The sequence below is a fragment of the Sminthopsis crassicaudata genome, chromosome X (assembly GCF_048593235.1).
Source record: "Sminthopsis crassicaudata isolate SCR6 chromosome X, ASM4859323v1, whole genome shotgun sequence".
In the NCBI taxonomy this organism is placed as follows: Eukaryota; Metazoa; Chordata; class Mammalia; order Dasyuromorphia; family Dasyuridae; genus Sminthopsis; species Sminthopsis crassicaudata.
Window position 1 is genome coordinate 44,119,745 of NC_133623.1, and position 23,872 is coordinate 44,143,616.

At 36.7% G+C, this 23,872-nt stretch overlaps 1 protein-coding gene across 4 annotated transcripts in view; it reads right to left on the reverse strand.

The window, feature by feature from the left end:
- Nucleotides 1-23,872, reverse strand: part of HPRT1 (hypoxanthine phosphoribosyltransferase 1) — a 33,982-nt gene that overhangs the window by 5,903 nt on the left and 4,207 nt on the right. For 2 of the 4 annotated variants that reach the window (XM_074277675.1, XM_074277676.1), the window contains exons 2-4: nucleotides 9,741-9,847; nucleotides 8,355-8,538; nucleotides 1,081-2,143 (exon numbers count right to left, since the gene is read on the reverse strand). In XM_074277675.1, coding sequence (XP_074133776.1) covers nucleotides 1,081-2,043 — 963 coding nt within the window. In that variant the 5' untranslated portion in view covers nucleotides 2,044-2,143; nucleotides 8,355-8,538; nucleotides 9,741-9,847. The remainder of the gene's footprint in view (nucleotides 1-1,080; nucleotides 2,144-8,354; nucleotides 8,539-9,740; nucleotides 9,848-23,872) is intronic. The other 2 variants (XM_074277677.1, XM_074277678.1) reach the window with 1 other exon arrangement.

Sequence of the window (23,872 nt, forward strand, 5' to 3'; positions counted from 1 at the left end):
GAGAGGCATAGGGAATATTCCTCAGTTTGAGGGGAGTTGGCAAGAAGGTGGAAATAAAAACATAGGTGTGGGAAAATGCTAGTGAGGAACCTTGGCATGGGAAGTGGCGGGCCCGGGCACCTTGCCGTTACACTGGTAAGGGAGTGTTCAACACTCTGCTAAGCTGCTAGACATCTTAAAACTCTTTCTTGCTAAGCAAAAGGATCTCAACTCGGTATTTAGGGAGTAATTTTTTCCCCCTGGGATCGGTAGTCCCACTTTCTAATGGAAGTCTAGGGATAAATAAGATTCTGAAATGTAGCTAGAGATGAAATTTAAAAAAGTAAGTCTGTAAAGAGCTGCTTTTTGCAACCAGGGGTAACTAAATAAGGCAAAATATACCTAATTGGTTTTTTCCAAAGCTCATTAGGGTAGTGAAGAAAGGGTTAGCCTTGGAATAATAAAAAAAAAAATAACAAACCCCAGTCCTGCCTCTGAGAGATACTAGCTGGTGACAGACAAGTCACTTAAGAGCATCAGGCAACTCGTGAAGTCTAGACCTGTTACAGGTGAGTTGCTGATGAGCTGCAATCGATGGAAGAAGTTCCCATCCTGATGGAAAGCAGGTTGAATAGAGCCCTCCCCAGTTTTAGGAAAATCCTGTATTTATTTTCTTTCTCTTGTTTCTCCCTCATCTCCCTTTGTTTGACTATTGTTACTACTCTGTCCCATATCATCATTGCCAATATTTAAGTACCCAATAAATGAATCCAAGGGAAGGAAAAAAAAAACCTTAATGGATGACATCCTTAGCAAAGTAGTCAGAATGACATCTCTAAGACTCGGCAGGGGAATCGTTCTTACTCTACATTAATAAAAAGGACAGCCAAATAGCAACTATCACAGCAATGTAATGATGGACAAATTTGAGCAAATTTAAGATTATTTTCTTAAAGAGATTTCAACAGGCTGAGATGGTGACTAGCCTCTGGATTGGGCATCCCAGAGCAATTTTTAATGTTGTGGAATTGGCCTTTTACTTTAGGGAAAGAATAAACTACTGTGTTTGGTTTATTTTTATTTTTATTTTTCTGTGCTTGCCTGAATTTCTTTAACATCCTCAGGAGAGCTAGCTTCTTGAGGACTTGGGGAAATCTTCTCCTCAGTTTCAGAGGACTCCTGGCTTTTTGATTTAGGGGTGACCGGCTCAGAATCTGTTGTCTCCTCTTCTAGGTTGGGTATTTCTCCATTCTGTGCTGGGCTATCAGGATCAGACTTATTTTCGAGAGGATTATTATTTTCAATTTCTTCTTCCTCCTCCTCCTCTTCCTCCTCCTCCTCCTCTTCTTCCTCCTCCTCCTCCTCTTCCTCTTCTTCTTCCTCCTCCTCTTCTTCCTCCTCTTCTTCTTCCTCCTCTTCCTCTTCTTCCTCCTCCTCTTCCTCTTCCTCCTCCTCCTCTTCCTCCTCTTCAATCTCCTCTACCTCCTCCTCATCTTCCACCTCCACCTCCTCTTCATCCTCATCTACCTCTTCTATCTCCTCCTCATCCTCTGCCTCATCATCATCTTCCTCCTCTTCCTCCTCCTCCTCCTCCTCTTCCTCCTCCTCCTCCTCCTCCTCAGACAGTTTTACCTTTTTCGGGGGAATCTTGTCATCAGCTTCAGAAGCAGCTCGCTTGGCAGGCAGATTCACAACCTTCACATTATTTTCTTCGACATCTTCCTCCAGCGCAACCAGATGCTGGCCACTAATGTACACGGGCCCGGAACCGCATTTCAGACGCAAGACGACCGGAGGGGTGATCTCAAAGCCACCGAGGGAGACCGTGGGCTGCACGGACAGTTTCAGCGACGCCAGGGTGACCGTAGTCGGGCTGCCTTCAAAATTGAGGGCCTCGGCTTCGACGACGTGCAGCTCGTCCTTGGCGCTGGCTCCCAAGCTCACGGTTCTCAGGGAAAGCTGGTGCTCGGTTTGGTCGTTCCCCACCTTGAAGTGGAAATCTTTGTCTGCCTTGAGCTCACACCCGAAGAGGAAGCTCTGCGCCCGGATGTGGTTCACATCCATATCCGTGTTGTCAGTGGGGCAGTTGTACGTAAGGCAGCGGGAAATGGGGGGTGCTGGGATGGGCAACGGGTGGCTGCTGGGCTCTGTCTTCCGTGGAGTTCTGCTCAGAACAGAATCACACAGAGGAAAAAAAGCAGGAAAGTATATTCTTTCAAGCCATTAGGAAACTGCTTTCCAATTATCCTCAGTCTACCTGTTTACTCGCTGGGACACACTCATCTCCCCTGTATCCAGCTAGTCGGAGATGGAAACGTCTCCTCCTCCACATTTCCTACCCTTTGACCACATCCTATACACATACAAAAATGTCTACAGAGCATATACCTTGGGAAGCCGTGGGTCTGTCAGCCGGGCCCCTCCTTCCACTGACACAGACCGTGACCCTTCTATGGTTTCAGAGGGTCCTGAAGAGTTGCTGTGACCAAAAAATTCATCTCTATGTGGCCAGCCTGGTGGTAGAAGCCTTTCCATACTTAGTTAGCCTAGGTTCAGGACATAGTGTATATAACCAGTCTGGCCTATCCCCAAAGCTTTTCCAGCTCTCTAGAACCCTGCTAGGGTTCAAAGGGCTGTGGCTCATCCTCCAAGAAGCTAAGTTCAGCTTTGTGTTATAACGAGGCACGAGACCTGACTGGAACACTTGTACCTAGAGCTCTGTCAAATACATGCACATGCACACACGCATCGCACAGATACATGTGTGTACAACACAGATGTCACACAAATACACACACCCGCACGTGTGTGCGTTGTGTGTATGTGTGCACACACATTTGACCATGCTCCCTTCCCTCCCTTCCAATCTTAAGAAAGAGATATGAGAAGATCAATTGAGTGTTAGTGTTTTGGAACTCCAAGGGGCTTAGTCATCATAGTGACAAATCTTGAGGAAGCACTTGTTATGTGCCGGGTACTATACTGGCATTTAATACCACACGGTACCCTCACGGCCCGGAGATGATGATGTTATTTTTTTCTTTGATAATGTTGTTATTAACTGCTACTCTGGGGCTTACTCTTCAGACTTGTTTAGGCTGTGGAACCCTTTGTTCTTTTCTTTTTGGGAAATGCTAGGATCCTGGGTTGGGGCCAGGGCTTAATGGTGAAGGCACAAATTAGACCCATTCACCACAACTACTTTCTTTCCTGGCGTCTTTACTGAATCCTGAGAAAACTGAATTCCTCAGACCACAAGCTGAAAAACCAATAACTCCAGCTCCAAAGCAATGAATAGGTCTGCCCAAAAGGCTGCCTACCTACCCAAGTAATTGAGAAAGGGACACGCCCCATCTTTTTTTTTTTCGGGGGGGGGGGGGGCGGGCACTGGTCTTTGAGCTGGTTTGGAGCAAGTTTCCCAATTACCAGCACAGGTATGCCTTATTCCCATCCCTAATTATTTAAATTGGGTGGATTTTCACACTCTGCCCTTTGGTGCAGTCATGAATTCTATTTACTTTTTATCTGTTTATAAAAGCTAAGCTTTAAACAATCAACTGTCAAGATGTGCAGCCAATTTTTACCAAAGTTACTGACTACAGACACATGCACACAAAGGTCAAGCTGAAGCTACAACATAAAGGACTAGAAGAAAACACACAGCGAGCTACAATTCTCTTTTCCTGTTCTGGTCAGATCACGATCTGAGATACTGTGTTCAGGTCTGAAGTGCCACATTTTAGGAAGGGCATTGCCAAGCTGAAGCATCTCCAGAATAGGGTGACCGGGAGGCTGAGGGAACTGAAGTTCATGTGATACAAAGATCAGTCGAAAGACCTAGGGATGTACAGCCTGGGAAGAGAAGACTTGGGGGGCAGGGGGGAGAGGAGGTTGGATGGTTTGAAATGTTTAAAAGGCTATTATGGGGAAGACCGATTCAACTTAATAGTCCCCAGAAGGCAGAACCAGCAGCAGCAGGTAAAAGTTGTAGAGAGGCAGATTTGGGCTCGATATAAGAAAAAACTTCCTAGCTCAGAGCAGTTCCAAAATGGAATGGATCTCCTTGGGAGGTGGTAGGGTCCCCAGCGCTGGAGCTCTTCAAGCGGAAGTTGATGACCCCTCATTCAGACATGAATTGGAAGAGATGACCTCTGTGGTCCTTTCCACCTCTCAGATTCTCGTAGTTTTTCTAATTATCATTAGCCATCAAATGGCAACTTTATATTGATGTTTGCATGTATGAAATGACCTTTGAAAGCATCCATGTCTGCCGAGTTCTCCTTCAATGCTTCACCGCGGCACAGGGATGGTAGTAGGAGCTCAAGTTCTGGCAGGTTCTACTATGCTGTAAAGGCTTTGAATAGGTCTTGGCAACAGACCAAGTCTGCTTTCCAAGGATCAGCCTAGCTAATTATGAAGAAGCTCATCACCGGCAAGTTAGCCACTTGGTTACGAATTCTTTGGCCATGGCAACTCAGAACAAAGAAAAATACAAAATGGCCAGTGTTTCTCTTTCTTCTACTGGACTGATGAAGATCAAGCAGTAGAGAAAGGGGCAGGGGATGATATATATGAAGCTAAAGATTAAGGTGAAACACAGGGACAGGTTGAAATACAATTCTTCGTTTCCCTCGTACTTCTTTGTCTATGGAAATGCTGACGTTTGTTGATGCCTGTCAAGTTTCTAAACCAACTAATCGGCCTCGGGCGCTCTAAATGTGAGATCTTTATCCAGGGAATGAAGGGACATTTTTACTAGAGGAATGAAAATCCTGTCGATCTTGAATTCTTGCTATAAATGAACCCAGAGAGAAGAGGAAGCTGCAGTCTATTACCAGCCAAGAATTGTGGAGAAGTGGTATAAAGGAAGTCACCAGAGAGATGTAGAACTGGAAAGGAAGGTGGGTCAATCATGTAGTGTGAGCAAGGGGCAACAGATGGACAAGCCGTCCGCTCCAACGGTATCCGTGCGTTGTCAAGAGATCTAGAGGAAGGCTCCTATCCCAGCACGTTGGGTGCACTCCCTGTGGAGGATCTACAGGAGGACATGGACAAGAGGCACACAGGATAAGAAGGCGTGATTGGTGTTGCAGATCTGCATCGCTGGAAGGAATGGCCATGTATCAAGGAGATCACAGATCTATCCAAGTGCCTATAAAGTCATTTTAATCTTGAAGCAGGAAACAGCTGCTTATTCATGACCCTTAGCAAGTGAGTGTAGTGTCACTGAAGACTGACGGTTGTGACTTGGCTGTAATGAATGAGGAATGCTGCTGGAAGAGGCGAAAATGAATAGCTGGTTTTCAAGCAGAAGTCTCTACTAATATGGAATGAAGAAAGAAATAGGGCATGAGCCCCAAGGGAGGCGTGAACATTTGTCAACAGATCATAATTCTTAAGTTTCCCATGTAGTGTGAGATTTCAAAGTCTTCACAGATTTTTTTTTTAAGTGGGAAAGAAGAAATTGGGGCAGAAGGGAGGGAGAGACAGGAGAAAATAGCAATATCAGAAAGGAATACATTTTGTTTTTAAAGGAGAGGCGTTTAGAACACACTTTCTTTAACACTACTCATGACCAGACTAATCCTATTTTAGGCACATATCGGATCATTTAAACTTTCCCTTTGGTTATTGACTATGACACAAAAAAATGGCAAATGCCTGTCACCCTTACCTGTCATGACTTAAGAACAGAGATCTGGGACAAAATTCTTACACTGTTCAAACTTTATTGCCCTTCCAAGATACTTTAACAAAAAATTTATTAGAGAGTGTGAAATGAAATAAAAATTGAACAGGAAATCACATTTGCACAAACAATGCATCAGTAGTGGGTTGGGTTTTTGGTTGGTTTTTTTTTGCATAGCCAGAAAATTTAATAGGTTATAGAAAGGTTCAAGATTAGTATGGATTAGCTAGATTAACAATTCACTGTTTTAAAATAACTTTAAAACAAGTGCTTAGAGATCAGCATGTGAATTCATTTTATCCTCCTCCCATTAATGTTAGCTGATCCCATAAACAATTTTAATCTCCACTTCGTGGATTTAAGAAATTAAGCTTCCAATTTTTAAAACTTTCCATTGGCTTTCCATGTGTATACTTACTTGAAAGGCACTCTTTTGTGATTCACTGCCCTCCTCCCAAATTTTTAAAAAAATCATTTCTTGAAACAAATGTTTTTCAACAACAAACAGATTTTTTAAAATAGTTGCAAGTTAAAAGTTTCACATGGATAGCCACAAGACAGAAATTAGTTATTAGGATTAAAAAAAAAAAGAATTAATTTGCTTCCACTACAATGTTATGCCTCAATGTGATGAGGTAGGCACCCTGGATTTTCTAAGACTATACCAATAGAGCAAATGCTCCACCAGGTCCTACCCAAGCTGGAAAGGCTTCAAATACAGGCTCTGTGATGTCTGTTGTTTGAAGAACACCCCGTTTGGAGAGGGCATAAAGGGAACAAATGACATTTTTAGCTAGAGCAACTCTCTGCCAACCAAATTAATATAGAGGGGTTAAGATCTGTATCGATGGAGAGGATTATCCATTCTAATGAAATTACAGATCCTTAAAAAAATCTTCCAGAATTTTGACTAGCAGGGGAACATTTTTAAGAATTTGATTTTTCCCCCCATTTATAATTTCTAAGAAAATATTGTTCCGGATTTGCTCCAATTTCTTAAATAAAATTCTTAATTAAAAATAAGAATAGAAAAATCTGCTTCTCTCTTTTTATATAATCAAAAAAGTAGACATTTTCAAACTGCTAGCTTTTTATTAAAGTTTACCTTGATAATTCCATAGGATCTAAAAACAATCTAAATAACTTTGAATAAAAATCTTAAAAGCAGAATCAAATTGTTAAATATATGCCCATGCCCTTCCTTGAAATATAGCTATTAAGAGCAGTAGAGAAGAATATTTAATTCTTAACACTTTTTAGTTCAAAACAAATGGATTTCATTCACTGCAATTATTTCTTCTACTCATCTCTGCTTTCTTAAAGGAAAAGTTCTCTGTCCAATTTCCCAGGCATATGAGTTTTGGTCATAAAAAAAAAATTAATCACCAATGTTCTCAGGTGGCTACTGGAAGAGGAATGGACTTGCTCTGAATGGAGACATATTGCAACAAGTTTTAGCTTGCAACAGCTGCAACCTCAAGGTCAGTCAGCCTTGCCACCAACAGCTGTGCCCAATGAGCGAGGGCCATTGTTGTTTTGCTTGCTCACCAAAAAAAAAATTAATGAATGAGCCTTATTTAGCGCAAAGATTCTCAAATTTTGTGCAGTAAAACAAATGTGCAAGTGAGACATCTGGCATGTTACAAGAAGCTTTAGGGATGGAAGAACGTCTGGTCGGAGCTTGAGCTGGCACCAAAATTTTCAAGATGGTGGTGGGGAAGACAACATCCACACTAAATGGTCTGGTCTATTGCCAACAGAGATAAGTACCAAAGGATTAATTCCTTCAGACAAGCAAACCATTGTGCGAATGAGGCCAACTCCAGCACCCCAGTTTAAATCGAAAGAGAAAGCATTTTCAAAGAAAATTCCCACATAAGGAATTTTCTATGAAAACTATGGCATCCATTCTGAAGAAAAAACAGAAATGGCGAATATGATATTTTGCTCTGATCTTTTGAGGGAAATGAGACAAAGCAATAGGCTTATTGAGGAAGAAAGTAATCATGATGGAAATAAAAAGTGTTTCCAGCATGACTTGGGGAAAAAAGTGTATAATTCCACAGTGGAAAATAATGAAAGTCCCAAGACCCCCAAAAGCATACATATTTAATCACAAATGGACACAGCGTTCTCACTGTTCATGGACAATTCATCCCATAACACTTAGATAGTCAATTACTTCTGTAGAAATTCAGAAGCAATAGAAGACTTCTGTTTTAACAAAACAAAAATAGAATCTCATTGGTTTGTAGCAATTGCTCAGACTCAGAAGTCACTGCTTGGGAAAAAGGTTTTAATCAAAAATTCTATTATATGACCTACCTTCTTCAGGCTGGGCTCCAAGTAGCCACTGGCTTTTTCTCAAAATCAAACCTATCTTCTCAGGACAAAAACTTACCTCAAGTGCAGACATGCTACAAGCGCCAAAGGTAGTTTGGAAAAGTAACTGCTAACAACACAACTTATTTAAATTCATATAGTCATAGATTTAGATTTACTTTTGTCTTAAAAGCACACTAGATAAAAATTGAAAACCATAGAATTTAGTGCTTCAGAGAACCAATGGCTCAGGCTTTACAGAAAATGGACAGAAAAACCTTCAATTCCCATGTAAAAACCCATTCCTAACAATTTTTCCACAGGAGACTCTTCAATCACTTTAAACAATCTTGAATATACTTACACAGTAGCTCTTCAGTCTGATAAAATCTACCGTCATAGGAATTGATTTGTCACTATTCCTGTTCAGTGCCTTGATATAATCCAGCAAATCAGCAAAGAATTTGTAGCCACCTTTGAGGACACACAGGGCAACAATATGGTGGCCTCCCATCTCCTTCATCACATCTCGGGCCAGACGTTCAGTCCTAATTGGAAAAAAAACCGAAAAAACAAAAAACCAAAAAACCCAAACCAATATTTTAACAGAATGTGTTTAATATTGAACACTCTTTCCTAAAACTCCTTGAACTCAAGTCTTGAACTGTATTCATCTACCCTACTCCCTCATTGCCTCCTAAAAGAGTTGATTTTATTGAGGTAAAAAAATTCATTAAAAAATCCAGCACCCACCAATGATGAGTTTCTTCAGCGCACCTTGTTACACAGAAGATGTATAGGCTCATTTGGCCTCTTGTATTTCAGCCCCATTGAGTTTCTCGGTAATGGGAAGGCTAATATATAACTGGTAGTTTCACAGAAGAGTTCTCCATATTCTCTAGCATCTGATTCGGGGTTCCATTTCTCTCTATAATACTCATTACTAGAGATCTCCCATTATCCAACAATGTTTTTTAATTTAAAGATTATTTCCTTTAGATTTTTGTTTTTCTCAGTTATTTTCTACTCCCTACTCCCCTCCGCCCCCACATTAAGCAAAAGCAATGATCCCATCTGACGGTGTATAGACAATATAGCTGTAGTCCATTGCCTCAATCTTCTATGTGTCTGTTTCACCATTAGCCTTTAGGATTGGAAGAATGGTGGTTTTAGGTTTTTGTGAAGAGGATTTTAAAGTATGGAGAACAATGGCAAGAGAACTGGACCCGGAGTCAGATGGCCAGGGCTCCAATTTCCACTGTTAAAATTTCTCTGGGTCCCAAACAATCAGAAAGTCAAAGCTGGAATGACCAGTCTGTCTAATCTTCATTTAGAGATGATAAGACTAAGGACCAGATGGGTTAAACATCTTGTCTCTTATCACAGAGTTGACAAAGTGTCAGGTTTTGAACCCAGATCTCCAATATTCTGCATTCAGATTCAATACTGTTACTCATCCTGCCACTTTCCTGATAACAGATTGGTCTTGATGGACTTTCTTTAAAACCAAAGTCCTATTTAAATTCGATATGCCTTTTAAGTTGCACAAATCAAGTTTTCAAATCTTTTACATACATTAGTAACCAACATTTTCAAAATCACATTTGTTTTGTAATTAAAAAAGAAATTGCTCAATCTTGGAAAAATTACTCATGCATATACTTTGTAAATAAAAACCTCTAATTTAAAAATAATAATAAATTACATTTGTAAAGATTTGACATTCTGATTAATTTAAAATCTCACTGACCTGTCCATGATAAGCCCATGAGGAATGAATACTTTCTCCAAATCCTGGGCATAATGCTTAGGGATGCAAAACAAGTCCAGGTCATAGCCTGGTTCATCATCATCAATCTGAAAAAGAAAGTTTCACATAAAGTAAGAGAAGTTGGATAGAAATAGCACAAGCTGCTGACCTTGATCCGGGAACATCAAGTCTTAGGCCAATAGTTGCATGTCAAGCTGCAAGATTAACAAGGGACTGCTGCCCTACAAGGTCCTAACATCAATCTACAGATAAATATCTATAAAGAAGTACAGTGGAAGACTGAGCCTAAATTCCAATCACCTGACATATACAGCTAAACCATCTGCTAAACATTTATTTCGGCCCTAACCGATTCCTCTAGGTAACTGGGAAAGAATGGGGCTTGCAAAATCACTGTCCCAAAAGAATGAAATACAAATTACAAAGAACAAGTTTGCCTTTAAAAAACAGGCCTTTCTCCTTCATGGAGTTAGGGGGTATAGAACATTACCCCCCCAACATCTGATCAGCTTTGCTAAAAATAAATAAATAAATTTATTCCCCCTTTAAATAATAAATCTCTGGTCTACAAGAAGGTTCTCTGGGAGGGGAAATGATACGAAGGAAAGGAAATTTAGATGGTATAAAAATCAAATATATCAAGTGTCCCATTTGGTTACCTTTTCACAAAATCCCAAAATGCTAAACATGACTTTCTCCATGTCCTTCGTGTGGGGCTTTTGGACCCTTACTGCTTCTGCCAATAGTATCAACCGGGGCCAAAGGCTCCCTTTAATTCTGAAACAGGAAGGGCAGAGCTTTTCTTGGAAGATATAAGGTTGGGGAAGTAAGGGGCCTTGAGTGATTGGCTGCAGAGCACTAGCAGGAAATTAGGAAACTGCATTGGGAGCTAACAAAATCGAAGAATCTGTCTCTGAAGAGATCTCACAGGCCATCTTGTCCAAGTGAAGCAAGAGGCCACTCTTTGACATACTTAAGAAGTAATGATCACTAGTCTCTGAAGATCTTTACCAAAGAGAAAAAATCATCATCTTCCCAGTTAGTCCCTTCCATTTTTGGAAAGCTGGTTTAATAAGTTTCCTCCAACTTCAACTTTAAATCTGCCTCTTTTTGCAACTTAGGCACATAAATCTGGAGCTGAAAGGGCCCTCAGAGGTCATTTGCTTCAAGCCCACTCATGACACTGCCCGGAACCGCATGCACATTCTTTTTTTTTTCACTTCCCTGGGACTACTCCAGTAGTCTCTCTTGTCTCTCCCCATTCAGCTGGCAAATTCATTTTTCTAAACCCCAGGCTTACCCACGTTATACTCCTCTCCCCCTTCCAAAAAACTCCAGTGACTTCCTAACACTTCCAGGAACAAATATAAAATTCTGTTTGGCATTCAAAATCCTTGGCACTGCAACCTGGCCCCTCCTAACCATAGGGTCTTCTTATAGTTTTGTACTTTTTGGCCAGGCAATTGAGGTTAAGTGACTTGGCCAGTGTCATATAACTTGGAAGAGTTAAGCATCTGAGGCTTCATTTGAACTCTGGTCCTCCTGATTTCTATGCTGGCGCTTTCTCCACTCTAGCACCCTCTAGTTGCCATCTTGACTATGCATTTTTACCAGCTATCCCTAGAAGATTCTCCCTCCTGGCTTCTTTCAATAAGCATTTACACACACACACACACACACACACACACACACACACACACACACACACACACAATGACTATGTGTTATTAAAAATAATTATTTTATATCAGGGCACTTCAGGAATCAATGCAGGCTTTGCCTATTTCATGCAAGATTAAGAAGCTTAATTAAAACAGATTCATATTATCAATGCAATTAAATCAATATTAGTTTAGTTAGCTGAAATTAACAAATATATTTAAAAGTGGGCAGCAACAATTTCCATGTCTAGAGACATAAACCACAAATTAAAAGTAGACCATTACAATCACCAGAGCAGTACCAGATAATAAATTAACACAAGCAAATACAAATGGACCATAGTTTTGCATCCTTCTGTAAGGCCATACTTTAGTAACATCTTAACAGAGAAAGGGATGAAAAATGTAATTAATAATTGACTTTTCAATAACTTTAAAGTTTACAGTGCAGTGAGAAAAGATAATAAGCATTTCCTAATTCCTTTCCTTTGGTTGGTTATAACTAATTTATTCTGTATGCATCTTGTTTGTATGTAGTTGTTTGCCTATTGTCTTCCCTATTGGACTATGAGTATTTTGTGGGGAGGAACTGTCTTTTGTCTTTCTTTGTACCCCCAGCTCTTAGCAGTGTCTGGCACATAATAGGTATGCTTTAATTAATGAATGCTTATTGACTTGATTGACTGAGCAAGTTATTTCTCATAGTTACTTCCCCTTACAAAGAGCAATTAACCAACAATGGGTAATTTGGTTCAGCAACAAGGTATCAACACCAGACTCTACCCCCTCCCCATTAAATTTTCCAATCAAATTAATTTTCCTCTTCTAGTGAATTCACTCGTGATAATAAAACTTTAAGCATCTAATTATAATTTATATATTAATTTAAGCCAATTCTTTGTTTGTTTTTTGTTTTTTATACATGTACGGTCAATTGAAAACAATTCCATATTAGTTATATCCAAAAAGAAAATTCAGAAAAGGGAAAAACCACAAGAAAGAAAAAAAGTGAAAAATAAGATATGCTTTGATCTGCATTCAGTCTTGATAATTCTTTCTCTGGACATGGATGGCATTTTCTATTTCAAGTCTATTGGAATTGTCCTAGATTACTGTATTGCTGAGAAGAACTACATCTATCATAGTTGATGTATAATTACATAATTTTGCTGTTACTGTGTACAATGTTCTCCTGGTTTGGCTCATTTCATTCAGCATCAGTTCATGTAAGTCTTTCCAGGCTTTTCTGAAATCAGCCTTAAGTCTACTCTTTGCCATTCCATTAGATATATAATATAAGGATGATCCTCTGTTTCTAATAGGGGAGAAAACTAATACTCAGGAGTTTCAGTGATGTATCTCCTACCATCTGTATTCTACCCCCAAAAAATCATAAAAAAGGAAAAAGGAGCCACATGTACAAAAATGTTTGCAGCACCTCTTTTTATGATGGCAAGAAACTGGAAACTGAGTGGATGCCCATCAGCTGGGGGAAGGTTGAATAACTTATGGTAGATGTTCTGTAAGAAATGACCAGCAAGAGGATTTCAGAAAGACCTAGGAAGACTTATATGAACTGATGCTGGGTAAAATGAATAGAACAGGAGAACATTGTACACAGCAATAAGACTATGTAATGATCAACTCTGATGGACTTGACTTTTTTCTTTTAAACAATGAGGTGATGTATGTCCATTCCAATAGACTTGGTTCTTTTCATTAATAACTTTTTATTTTTCAAAATACATGCAGTTTTCAACATTCTCCCTTGCAAAACTCTTGTCTTCCAAAATTTTCTCCCCCCTCCCCTAGGCAACAAATAATCCAATATAGGTTAAATATGTACTATTCTTCTAAATATATTTCCATTTATCATATTGCACAAGAAAAATCAGATCAAAAAGGGAAAAAATAAGAGAAAAAAACCAAGCAAGCAAACAACAAAAAGAGCGAAAATACTACGCTGTGATCCACACTCTTTCTGGCTGCAGATGGCTTTCTCCAATGATCTCCTGGTTCTCTGCTCATTTCACTTAGTTATATATGTCTCCCCAGGCCTCTCTGAAATCATCCTGCTGGTAGTTTCTTTCTTTATTTCTTTTTGTTTTTTGCTAAGGCAATTGGGGTCAAGTGATTTGCCCAGGGTCACACAGCTAGGAAGCGTTAAATGTCTGAGGTCACATTTGAACTCAGTTCCTCCTGACTTCAGGGCTGGTACTCCAATCACTTCACCACCTAACTGCCCCATGTTGGCTGTTTCTTATAGAATAATAATATTCCACAACATTCATATACCACAACTTATTCAGCCATTTTCCAACTGATGGGTAGCCACCCAGTTTCCAATTTTTTGCCACTTCAAAAAGGGCTGCTACAACAGGGCAGCTAGGTGGCACAGTGGATAGAGTGCTGGCCCTGAAGTCAGGAGGAGGAGGACCTGAGTTCATAAATGACCTCAGATACTTAACACTTCCTAGCTGTGTGACCCTGGGCAAGTCACTTAATCCCAATCACCTCAGTAAAAAAAAAAAAAAAAAAAAAAAAAAAGGTTGCTACAAACATTGTTGCATATGTGGGTCCTTTCCCCTTTTTATGACCTCTTTGGGATACAGGCCCAGTAGGGACACTGCTGGGTCAAAGGGTATGCACAGTTTATGCCCTTTGGGCATAGTTCCTAACTGTTCTCCAGAATGGCTTGAATCCATTCACAGTTCTACTAACAATGTATCAGTGTCCCAGTTTTCCCACATCCCCTCCAACATTTGTCCTTGTCTTTTCCTGCCATCTTAGCTAATCTGAGAGGTGTGTAGCAGTATCTCAGATTTCTCTTAATTTGCATTTCTCTGATCAACAGTAATTTGGAGCCCCTTTTCATATGATTAGAAAGTTTTAATTTCTTTGTCTGAAAACTGCCTTTTCTTAGCCTTTGACCCTTTTTTATCATTTATCATTTGGAGAATGGCTTGTGTTTTTATAAACGAGTCAATTCTCCATATTTTTTTAAAAAATGCCTTTATCAGAACCCTTAGATGTAAAAATTTCCCTCAGTTTTTGGCTTCCCTTCTAATAATCTTGGCTCCATTGCTTTTATTTGTACAAAAACTTTTAAAATATAATCAAAATTATCTAGTCTGCATTTCATAATGTTCTCTAGTTATTCTTTGGCCACAAATTCCCTCCTTCTCCACAGATCTGAGAAGTAGACTATCCCTTGTTCTCTTAATCTGTTTATATTTAAATCATGTTTATATCTAAATCATGAGTCTTTTTTGACTTTATCTTGATATAGGATGTTAGATGCTAGTCAATGCCTAGTTTCTGCCATACTAGTTTCCAATTTTCTTATCAACTTCTGTCAAATAGTGAGTTCTTATTCCAGAATTTAGAGTCTTTGAGTTTATTAAACACTAGATTACTTTTTTCTTTTTTTTAAATTAAAGCTTTTTATTTATAAAACATATGCATAGGTAATTTTTCAACATTAATCTTGCAAATTTTTGTGTTCAAAATTTTCCCCTTCTCCCCCCACCCCCCTCACTCCCTTTTCTAAATGGCAGGTAATTCAATATATGTTAAATCAAATATATGTATGCACAAGAAAAATCAGATTTAAAAAAAAGTGAAAAAGAAAACAAAATGCAAGCAAACAATAACAGAAAGAGTGAAAATGCTATGTTGTGGTCCACATTGAGGTCCCACAGTCCTCTCTCTAGGTGTATTTGGCTCTCCTCATCACAAGATTATTGGAAGTGATGTGAATCATCTCATTTTTGGAAAGAGCCACATCCATCAGAATTGATTATCATATATAGTCTTCAAACACTAGATAACTATAAGTCAGTTATCACCAAATGGTTTTGAGGATTGATGCTTTATAATATAGTTTTAGATCTGGTACTTGGTTTGCATTTTTTTCATTAATTCCCTTGAAATTCTTGACCTTTTGTTTTTCCAGATAAATTTTGTTATTTCTAGCTCTATAAAATAATTTCTTGGCAGTTTGGTTGGTTTGGCATTGAATAAATAGAGATCTAAGTTTATTTGTATGAAAAGTTTTGTAATTGTGCTCATATAGTTCCTAGCTTTGTCTTGGCAGGTAGATTCCCAAATATTTTATATTATCTTATTATTTTTTTATATTTTAACATATATTTTAATTTTATATAATTAATAATAATGTATAAATATATTATACATCTATTTTTAAATGGAATTTCTCTTTCTATCTCTAGCTACTGGGCTTAGTTGGTAGAGAAATGCTGATGATTTGTGTGAATTTTGTATCCTGCAAGTTTGCTGAAATTGTTAATTATTTCTAGTAGTTTTTAGTTGATTATCTAGGATTCTCTTAAGTATGCCATCATTTTAATTTTTTTTCTCTTGCTAAAGCTAACATTTCAACTGTTTGGACATGTATACATATATTGTATTTAACATATGCTTTAACATATTTAACATATATGGGTCTACCTGCCATCTAGGGGAGGGGCTGGGGGGAAAGAGGGGAAAATTTGGAACAGAAAGCTTTGCAAGGGTCAATGCTGAAAAATTACCCATGCATATGTCTTGTAAATAAAAAGCTAATAAAAAAAATAAAGCTAACATTTCTAATACAATATTGGATAGTAATGGTAAAAGTGAGCACCCCTAATCTTACTCAGAATGCTTCTAGTTTATCTCCATTGCAAAAAGTTCTTGCTGATGGTTTTAGATAGATGATGCTTATCATTTTAAGGAAAACTACATTTATTCCTATACTCTCAAGTGTTTTTAATAGAAATGGGTGTTGTATTTTATCAAATGCTTTTTCTGTGTCTACTGATATGATTATATGATTTCTGTTAATTTGGTTACTAACTAAAATAATCAATTATTCTAATAGTTTTCCTGTTATTGAACCAGCCCTGCAATCCTGGTATAAATTCTACTTGGTCACAGTGTATTATTCTAATGATAAGTTGCTGTAATTTCTTTGCTAATATCTTATTCAAGATTTTTGCATCAATATTCATTAAGGAAACTGGTCTATAATTTTTTTTTCTGTTTTGACCCATCCTGGTATAGGCATTAGTACCATATCTATGTCCAAAAATTTTTTTGGTAGGACTCCTCCTAATTCCAATAGACTTGTGATGGAGAGAGTCATCTACACCCAGAGAGAGGACTGTGAGAACTGAGTGTGGATCACAACATAGTCTTTTCACCTTTTTTGTTGTTTGCTTGCTTGTTCTTTCCCTTTTGATCTGATTTTTCTTGTACAGCATGATAAATGTGGAAGTATATTTAGAAGAATTGTACATGTCTAACCTATATCTGATTGCTTTGCTGTCTAGGGGCAGAAAGTTATGAGGAGGGAGAGAGAAAAATTTGGAACACAAGGTTTTGCAAGGTTGAATTCTGAAAACTATCTTTACATGTATTTTGAAAAATAAAAAGCTATTATTATAAAAAATAAAAGAATATTACCTATCTGACATCTCGTGTGTGTGTGTGTGTGTGTGTGTGTGTGTGTGTGTGTGTGTGTGTGTGTGTAACTGGGCAAACTTTAACTTCTCAAAGCTTCAGATATTCTATAAAATGGGGATGAGATAATAAGAGGGCTATGATTGAATTTCACTATCTACAAAGTGCTATACAAAATAAAACAAAATTGTTATTAATTTATTAATATCTATGATTTTATGAATATTAATTAATATATGGGATTATGATCCTTACAATTTTGTTAATGTAAAGAACACATTTGATAATGATAAAATTCATTTTATTAATTGCCAAGTACCATGGAAAAATAAAACAGCATTGTCATTCTATTAAAATTTTGTTAATGTATTTTTACCTTTTCAATTCTGTTAACATTTAAGATTTAGTTTATAGGATCACTGTGAAAAACAAATGAGATGATGGCCATGAATTCATTTCATTAACAGTAAAATCCTATTATCTTAGTGATTTTGTTAATGTTAATAGTTAGGATTTAGGATTGTGATTACCTAGTTGCAAGGAAATACAAAATGGCACTGTTACTTATTAAGCCAATAAGCATTTGATTTCCTTATATTAGCACTGTTATTAAGAATATCTTTTTAATTTTGTTAATGTTAATATCTACTATTTAGGACTGTGATCTTTACCATTTTGTTAAGGTAAAGAGCACATGAGAGAATGATATGAATTAATTTCAGGAATTGCAAGGCACTATACAAAATAAAATGACATTGTTAATTTACTAACATTATCCATAATTTTGTTTATGTAAATTAGTAGAGTTGTGATTTTTGCAGTCTTGCTAGCATTAACAATTACATTATAGCATCTCTGAAGAGCAAATGAGATAATGGCCAAGAATGTGCTTCATTAACAGTAAACTCTTAGTAGCTTTGTGATTTTGTTAATGTTAATAACTAGTATTTAGGATTGTGATCTTTACCATTTTGTAAAGGTGAAGACCACAAATTCAGTTCATTAACTGTGGTGCTATACAAAATAAAATGTGTTATTAATTTATTAACAGTTTTACATTTTTGCTAATGTTACATAGAAATTAAGATTGATTTTTACATTTTGTTAATATCAAGAATAATGAGATTTATATAAATTCACTTCATTAACAGCAAGGTGTTATACAAAATGAAATGGCAGTTATTAATTTATTATTCTTATTTTAAATTAAATTTTTGTTGATGTATTTTTACCTTTACAACATTGTTAACATTTACAATTAAATCATAAGGTTGTTATGAAGAGAAATGATATGATGGCCATGAATGCATTTCATTAAGTGCTTACACATAAAACAAAACATTATTATTTTAAATTATTCATTAATAATTAATATTACCTTTATGTTTTTATTAATGCCAATAGCAGATATTTAGGATATTAAATTTAAATAGCATTGTTATTAATTCGTTACTATTATTTCTATTAAAATTTTATCAATGTTTTTACCTTTACGGTTTTGTTAACATTTACAATTAGTTTATAACACTGTGAGGAAGAAATGAAATAATGGCCATGAGCATATTTCATTAACTATAAGGTGCTATACAAAATAACAGTATTTTATTATATTATTTTTATAATTTTCATAAAAACTAATAATTAGTATTTAGCATTGTAATTTTTAGATTTTATTAATATAAAAAGCAAATGAGATAATGATTACATTTCATTAAGTACTAGTTGCTATCAGATAAAACGGCATCATCATTAATTAATTTTCACCTTTATAATTGCTAGTGTAGATAATTAGTTCTATTTTTTAAAAGCAATAATAATAATAAAGCTGCCAACATCCAGTGACTCCATCAAATGTGTAAATAATACTTGATACTATATAAACAATTAGCCCCAAATGTGATTCAGTTCCTACCTTTTCTTCTGGTTTGACTCCCATTCAACATGGTTCGAGATCTTCCGGATGTATGAGTGAATGCTACTTTGACACCCTCAGAGCAGCACTATGGCCTAAGGTTGAAGTCCCAGGCCAGCTTGTTTGAACCCTAAAATCTTGCAGAGAGCAGGCCCTACAAAGGCCTATACAGATAAAACATCGATTCACCAAGTAAAAGAAAACTTGGGCCGGAAGGGCAGTACTTTGGCAGATACAGGTGTAGTATAGGGCTAGGTAATTAGGACACAAAAAGCATAGCCTCTGCCATTAAGGCACTTCCATTCAAATTACTAGGAGAAGATGGCATATAGTAGGGAGTGGTAACCAAGAAGGGTTATTTTGGTCAGGGAAATCACAGGGATTGCATCCAATTTTGAAGGTCCATTAAGCAATGACAGTATCCAACTTTTTCTGTGGACACAAGCCATCATGTCTGGCTTCTAAAACAGTTTAATCAGGGCCCACTGAAGCAAGCTTCAGCAAATGTCTAAGGAGACCCATCCAAACTGGCAAAGATGGCTGCCGGAATGGGAGCCAAACTCTAATACAATCCAGAAAGATTTGAATCAGATTGAATAATGATTTTTAAAATTACATTAGAAACCTAAGGGACTTCTGCTGCCCTGCCATGGGTACTCTAAGACCAGGACAGCAGAAGTCTCTACTCTTCTATTCTGAGGATCCCTGAAGATCCAGTGCTCTGGATATGCTATTTAATGCTTATTTTAAATTTAATATCCTAAGGAAAATGTTGGAAAGGCCAACACAAGGGCACTTTACCCAAAAGCAGAGAGCAGAAGGAGATAGAACCTTTCCTTAACACAAAGCCCACATTCAGGAAGTCAAGCTTGGAGATGTGAGTAAATCAAAGAGACCTGGATACAAAACTAATGCAAAATTTGAGATTTATCCAAAAGAAGAAAAGAGGGAAAGTAACTATTTATTAGAAGTATCTATGGGACAGTGGATAGAGCACCAGCCCTAAAGTCAGGAGGACCCGAGTTCAAATTTGACCTCAGACACTTAACATTTCCTAGCTGTGTGACTGTGGGCAAGTCATTTAACCTCAATTGCCTTAGCAAAAGAAAAACAGTACCTAAAGAAGGTCTTCTAAATGAAGTGGCACAATGGATAGAGTTCTGTGCCTGTGTTAGGAAAATCCTAAAAGACTCGTGAAGACTTGGACAGGACTGAAAAAAATAAACTATGGGAAAGAAAACAGTAAAATTTTTCTTCAACTAAAAGCTCAGAGGCTCAGAAAAAAAGGATGGGCCACAAGGACTACAAGTAAGATTTAAAAAAACAAAACAAAACACACACACACACACACACACACACACACACACACACACACACACACACACACACACACAAAAACCGAAATCAAAACCTTGTAGGAAAGAAATGAGTCAAATAGCTTATAAAAGAGGCAAATGTAATTCAAGAAATGGACTCCCTGAAAAAGAGCACTTAGAACAAAAATCAACATTAAAAAAACCAACTAAAATGTAATGTCAGGGAGATGATATAAAAAAGAATTTGTAGTAATTTCATCTAACTAGAAATACTGCCTATATATCAGCTATGGTAACAACCAAAGTCAAGCAAAAAGGAATCTTTTATTTCAAAAAATCCTAAGATTCATTAGGATCTTGCTCAGGTCTATTAGAACCACAGGGCAGAAGAAAGAATCCCAAAAGGAAATGTCAGTCAAAATCCATAGTCCCCACAAAACCCTGCAAAATCCATAAAGAAGCAGTTCAAGTATCAACAACTCCAGCTAAGCAGATTGCAGATTCTTTTAGAAAAAAGGAGATTTTGCATGACACTATTCTGAAAGGAAAAAGAGATAGGCTTACAGCCAAGCATAACTGGTCCTGCGCCAAGTTGTATACAATCTTTCACAAGGGGAGCAAATGATTTTTTAATGGAATATAAGACTTTCAAGAATTCTTCATAAAAAGACCAAAGATGAGAAAAGCACTTTGAAATGCAAATATAAGAATTTAGAGAAACTCTGAAAGGTAAATGTATTTGAATAATTGAAAGCTATATTGTGATATAGTGCTAACAGATAAATAGGGGAAGAGAACAAACAAGTGTCCCTTCAGAGTTTTAACATCTTCAAAGGCTATTAAAGGAATTAAGGAAAAACAGAGGAGGAAGGGTGATTGGTTCTATATATTGTGGGTTCTTACGAGAAGAAAAAGGAAAAGTTAAAAGGAATGCATTAGTGTAGAAAGAAAGAAGGGGGTGAGTAAAAAGAAAAGCATACAGAGGTAAGCCTTCTCTTTGAGGAATGACTAAATAAATTATGGTAACTGGATCCAATGGAATATTATTTTGCTCTAAGAAATGATGAAATGGACAATTTCAGAGTTAGCTGATAAGATCTCTGAACAGAACTAGAACAATCAACACAATAACAATATGAAGAAAAACATTTTAAAGACTCCTATAGAACCCTGGTTTAATGAAATGAAGAATCCAATGAAGCTTAGAAGTAATGAACTTAAAAATGCAGAAAGACATATATTTTCAGATATGGTCAACATAGGAATATGTTTTGCTAGATTATGCAGCAAATTTGTTTTGCTGGAGTCTAAAAAGCTTTATTTTCCAGTTTCCTAAAAAAAAAATTACTCAATGGTAGGGTTCAGGAAGGGACAGATTTGCAAAAACTACTGCCAAATGATAAATTTAAAATATTTATTAATTTAAGAAAAATAAATCTGTTCTGTGTTAACAAATGCTATTTCCTAATAAATTAATTTTAGCGAGAAGAATGGTATTGTTTTATGTGTTTCTGCAAATCTCTTTAATATTTGGCTTAATAGAAAACAGCTGGATTCTCTTATCTGCTTTTGTTTTTAGTTTAAGAAAAATTGCATCTTCACAGATATGTAATTGGAAAAGGGAGGAGTAATTAAAGAGGCAGTATTTTATATAGTATTTATAGCTGTAATGTTTCATATGTTATATATTTTGATATCATTTTAGTATTATGGAAATAGTTTCTATCTTTCAGGTTTTCTGAAATGGTTTCAGAGACACACTTCCCCCCCCCCCCCCCCCCCCCCCGGAGTCTGAAGAACTGATACATGAAATTGAACTCATTCTCCCAGATCCAGTGCTCTGTCCATTAGTCCACCATCTAAAAAGTGGTTTATTAATGTGGTAGAGAATTATACCACAGGAAAGGACAAAAGTGATGATTTCAGAGAATACTGATGCAAAATGAAAGGAGCAGAACCAGAAAAAACAATTTAAGCCGCAGTGTTAAGAGCTTTCAAAGCCTTCTTATCAATTTAATGACCAATCTTATCTGCAGAGGAATTATGAGGAAGCCAGACAGACCTTTTTAGATGCAGCCACTGTGGACTCATTTTGCTCAATTGTGCTCATTTGTTCCTATTTCTTTATCTCATTCTTTAATGGGGGAGTAGGGAGAAATCATGGGAAGGTGGAATTAGTACTGCCAAAACAAAGAAGGCATTGTAAAAAAATTCTTTAGAGCTAAAAAATAGAAGGAAGTTCAGACCAGTAGGACAGTTTTGAATGTATAGACTTTATTATATAATTTTTTAAATCAATCAACGATCCAAAAAAGAGATCCATGGTGTCATATGGATTCCTCTGTATCTTTTGTGTTGTGTATGAAAATGTCTCCTTTTTGGGGGAAGGGATTGTTTTAGAATTTTAAAAAAATCACCCCCAAGAAAAACAAAGAAACTCAAGGATTAGTCAAGGTTCGCTCTCTCAAAATATTGTTTGAGAATAAAAAATCATGGAGAGAATGTTCAAAAATGAGTGAAATATTTGTCCACATCCCATTTTCCCACCCCAAGTCCTATATCTGGAAATCAGGCCAACAGTTTCCCATTATCATTAACTCTTCACCTAGGCACTCCAGAAATACTCCAACAAGTCCTCAGTCACAACAAATTCAGATAAAAGTACAATGATCAAAAAAGGAAAATATTAACACGTTACATTTACAACACAGCCAAACCCGAACAATTCATTGAAATTCAGTCTAAAATTCATGTAAATATGCTTTACTTTGTCATGGAAAACATGAAAATACCTTATTTCAAAGACAACTAGCATAATACATTTTAAATAATTTCATGATTTAATAATTTTATGATCTAATGATTTTATGACTTATGTAGGCACACAGATCATGCGTAATGGGAAACAATCTTCTTTTTGAGGAATCTTTATAGGAAAACAAAGAAATGAAGCAGTCTGCATTTACCCCATCAATTCACTATTTATGATTACTGATCTCTAAATACCAATCAAAAGATGGCAACAGGATCAACACAAGAGTCTCTCAACAAGAAAAACAAAATGGCAGCAAAGGGGAGCCCCAGGGTTAAGAGAGGCACAGTCTTTAATACAAATAAGGTAGTCTATATTTTTAATATCTAGCTTTACAACTGTAATTTACTTTTTTGATTTAAGAGATCCTCATTGTTCAAAAGGCACTCTGTGGAAGATTTTCACAAAATATTTTCATGAAATTAATTTTGATAAACATCTGAGATCATCTGAAATAGCCTAGAGTTTTATTAAGGCTGCTAGTAAATATTGAACTACATGGTATTAAATGTTAATTAAATTTATAGACACTCAGTATCTTATTTTACAATAAGTCTTGCAAAAATGTACTATTTATGTGTTTGTAGTTTTAATATTTTTACTATCAAAATCCTCTTCTTTCAAGGCTCAGCTTTCCTCCCTGAAGCCTACTCTGCAGTTCCCCTTTCTTTTTTTATATTTCAAGTACATGCCACAATGACTAGCAAATAGGAGCTTAATAAATGTTTTCTGATTGAGTTCAGAGGTCATTAATGATTTTTCCCTTCTTCAATTTATCTTTGGATCATAGAGTTTTGAAAGATTTCAAAATCTCAAAATTCAAAATCAAAGGTCAATGAATCAACCCCCTTATTTTACAGATTTCCTGGGTCCCAGATAAGTTGTAATTTGCCCAGATCATATAGCTAAGCTAATAAGTGAGTGAGGTAAAATTCAAACCCACAATT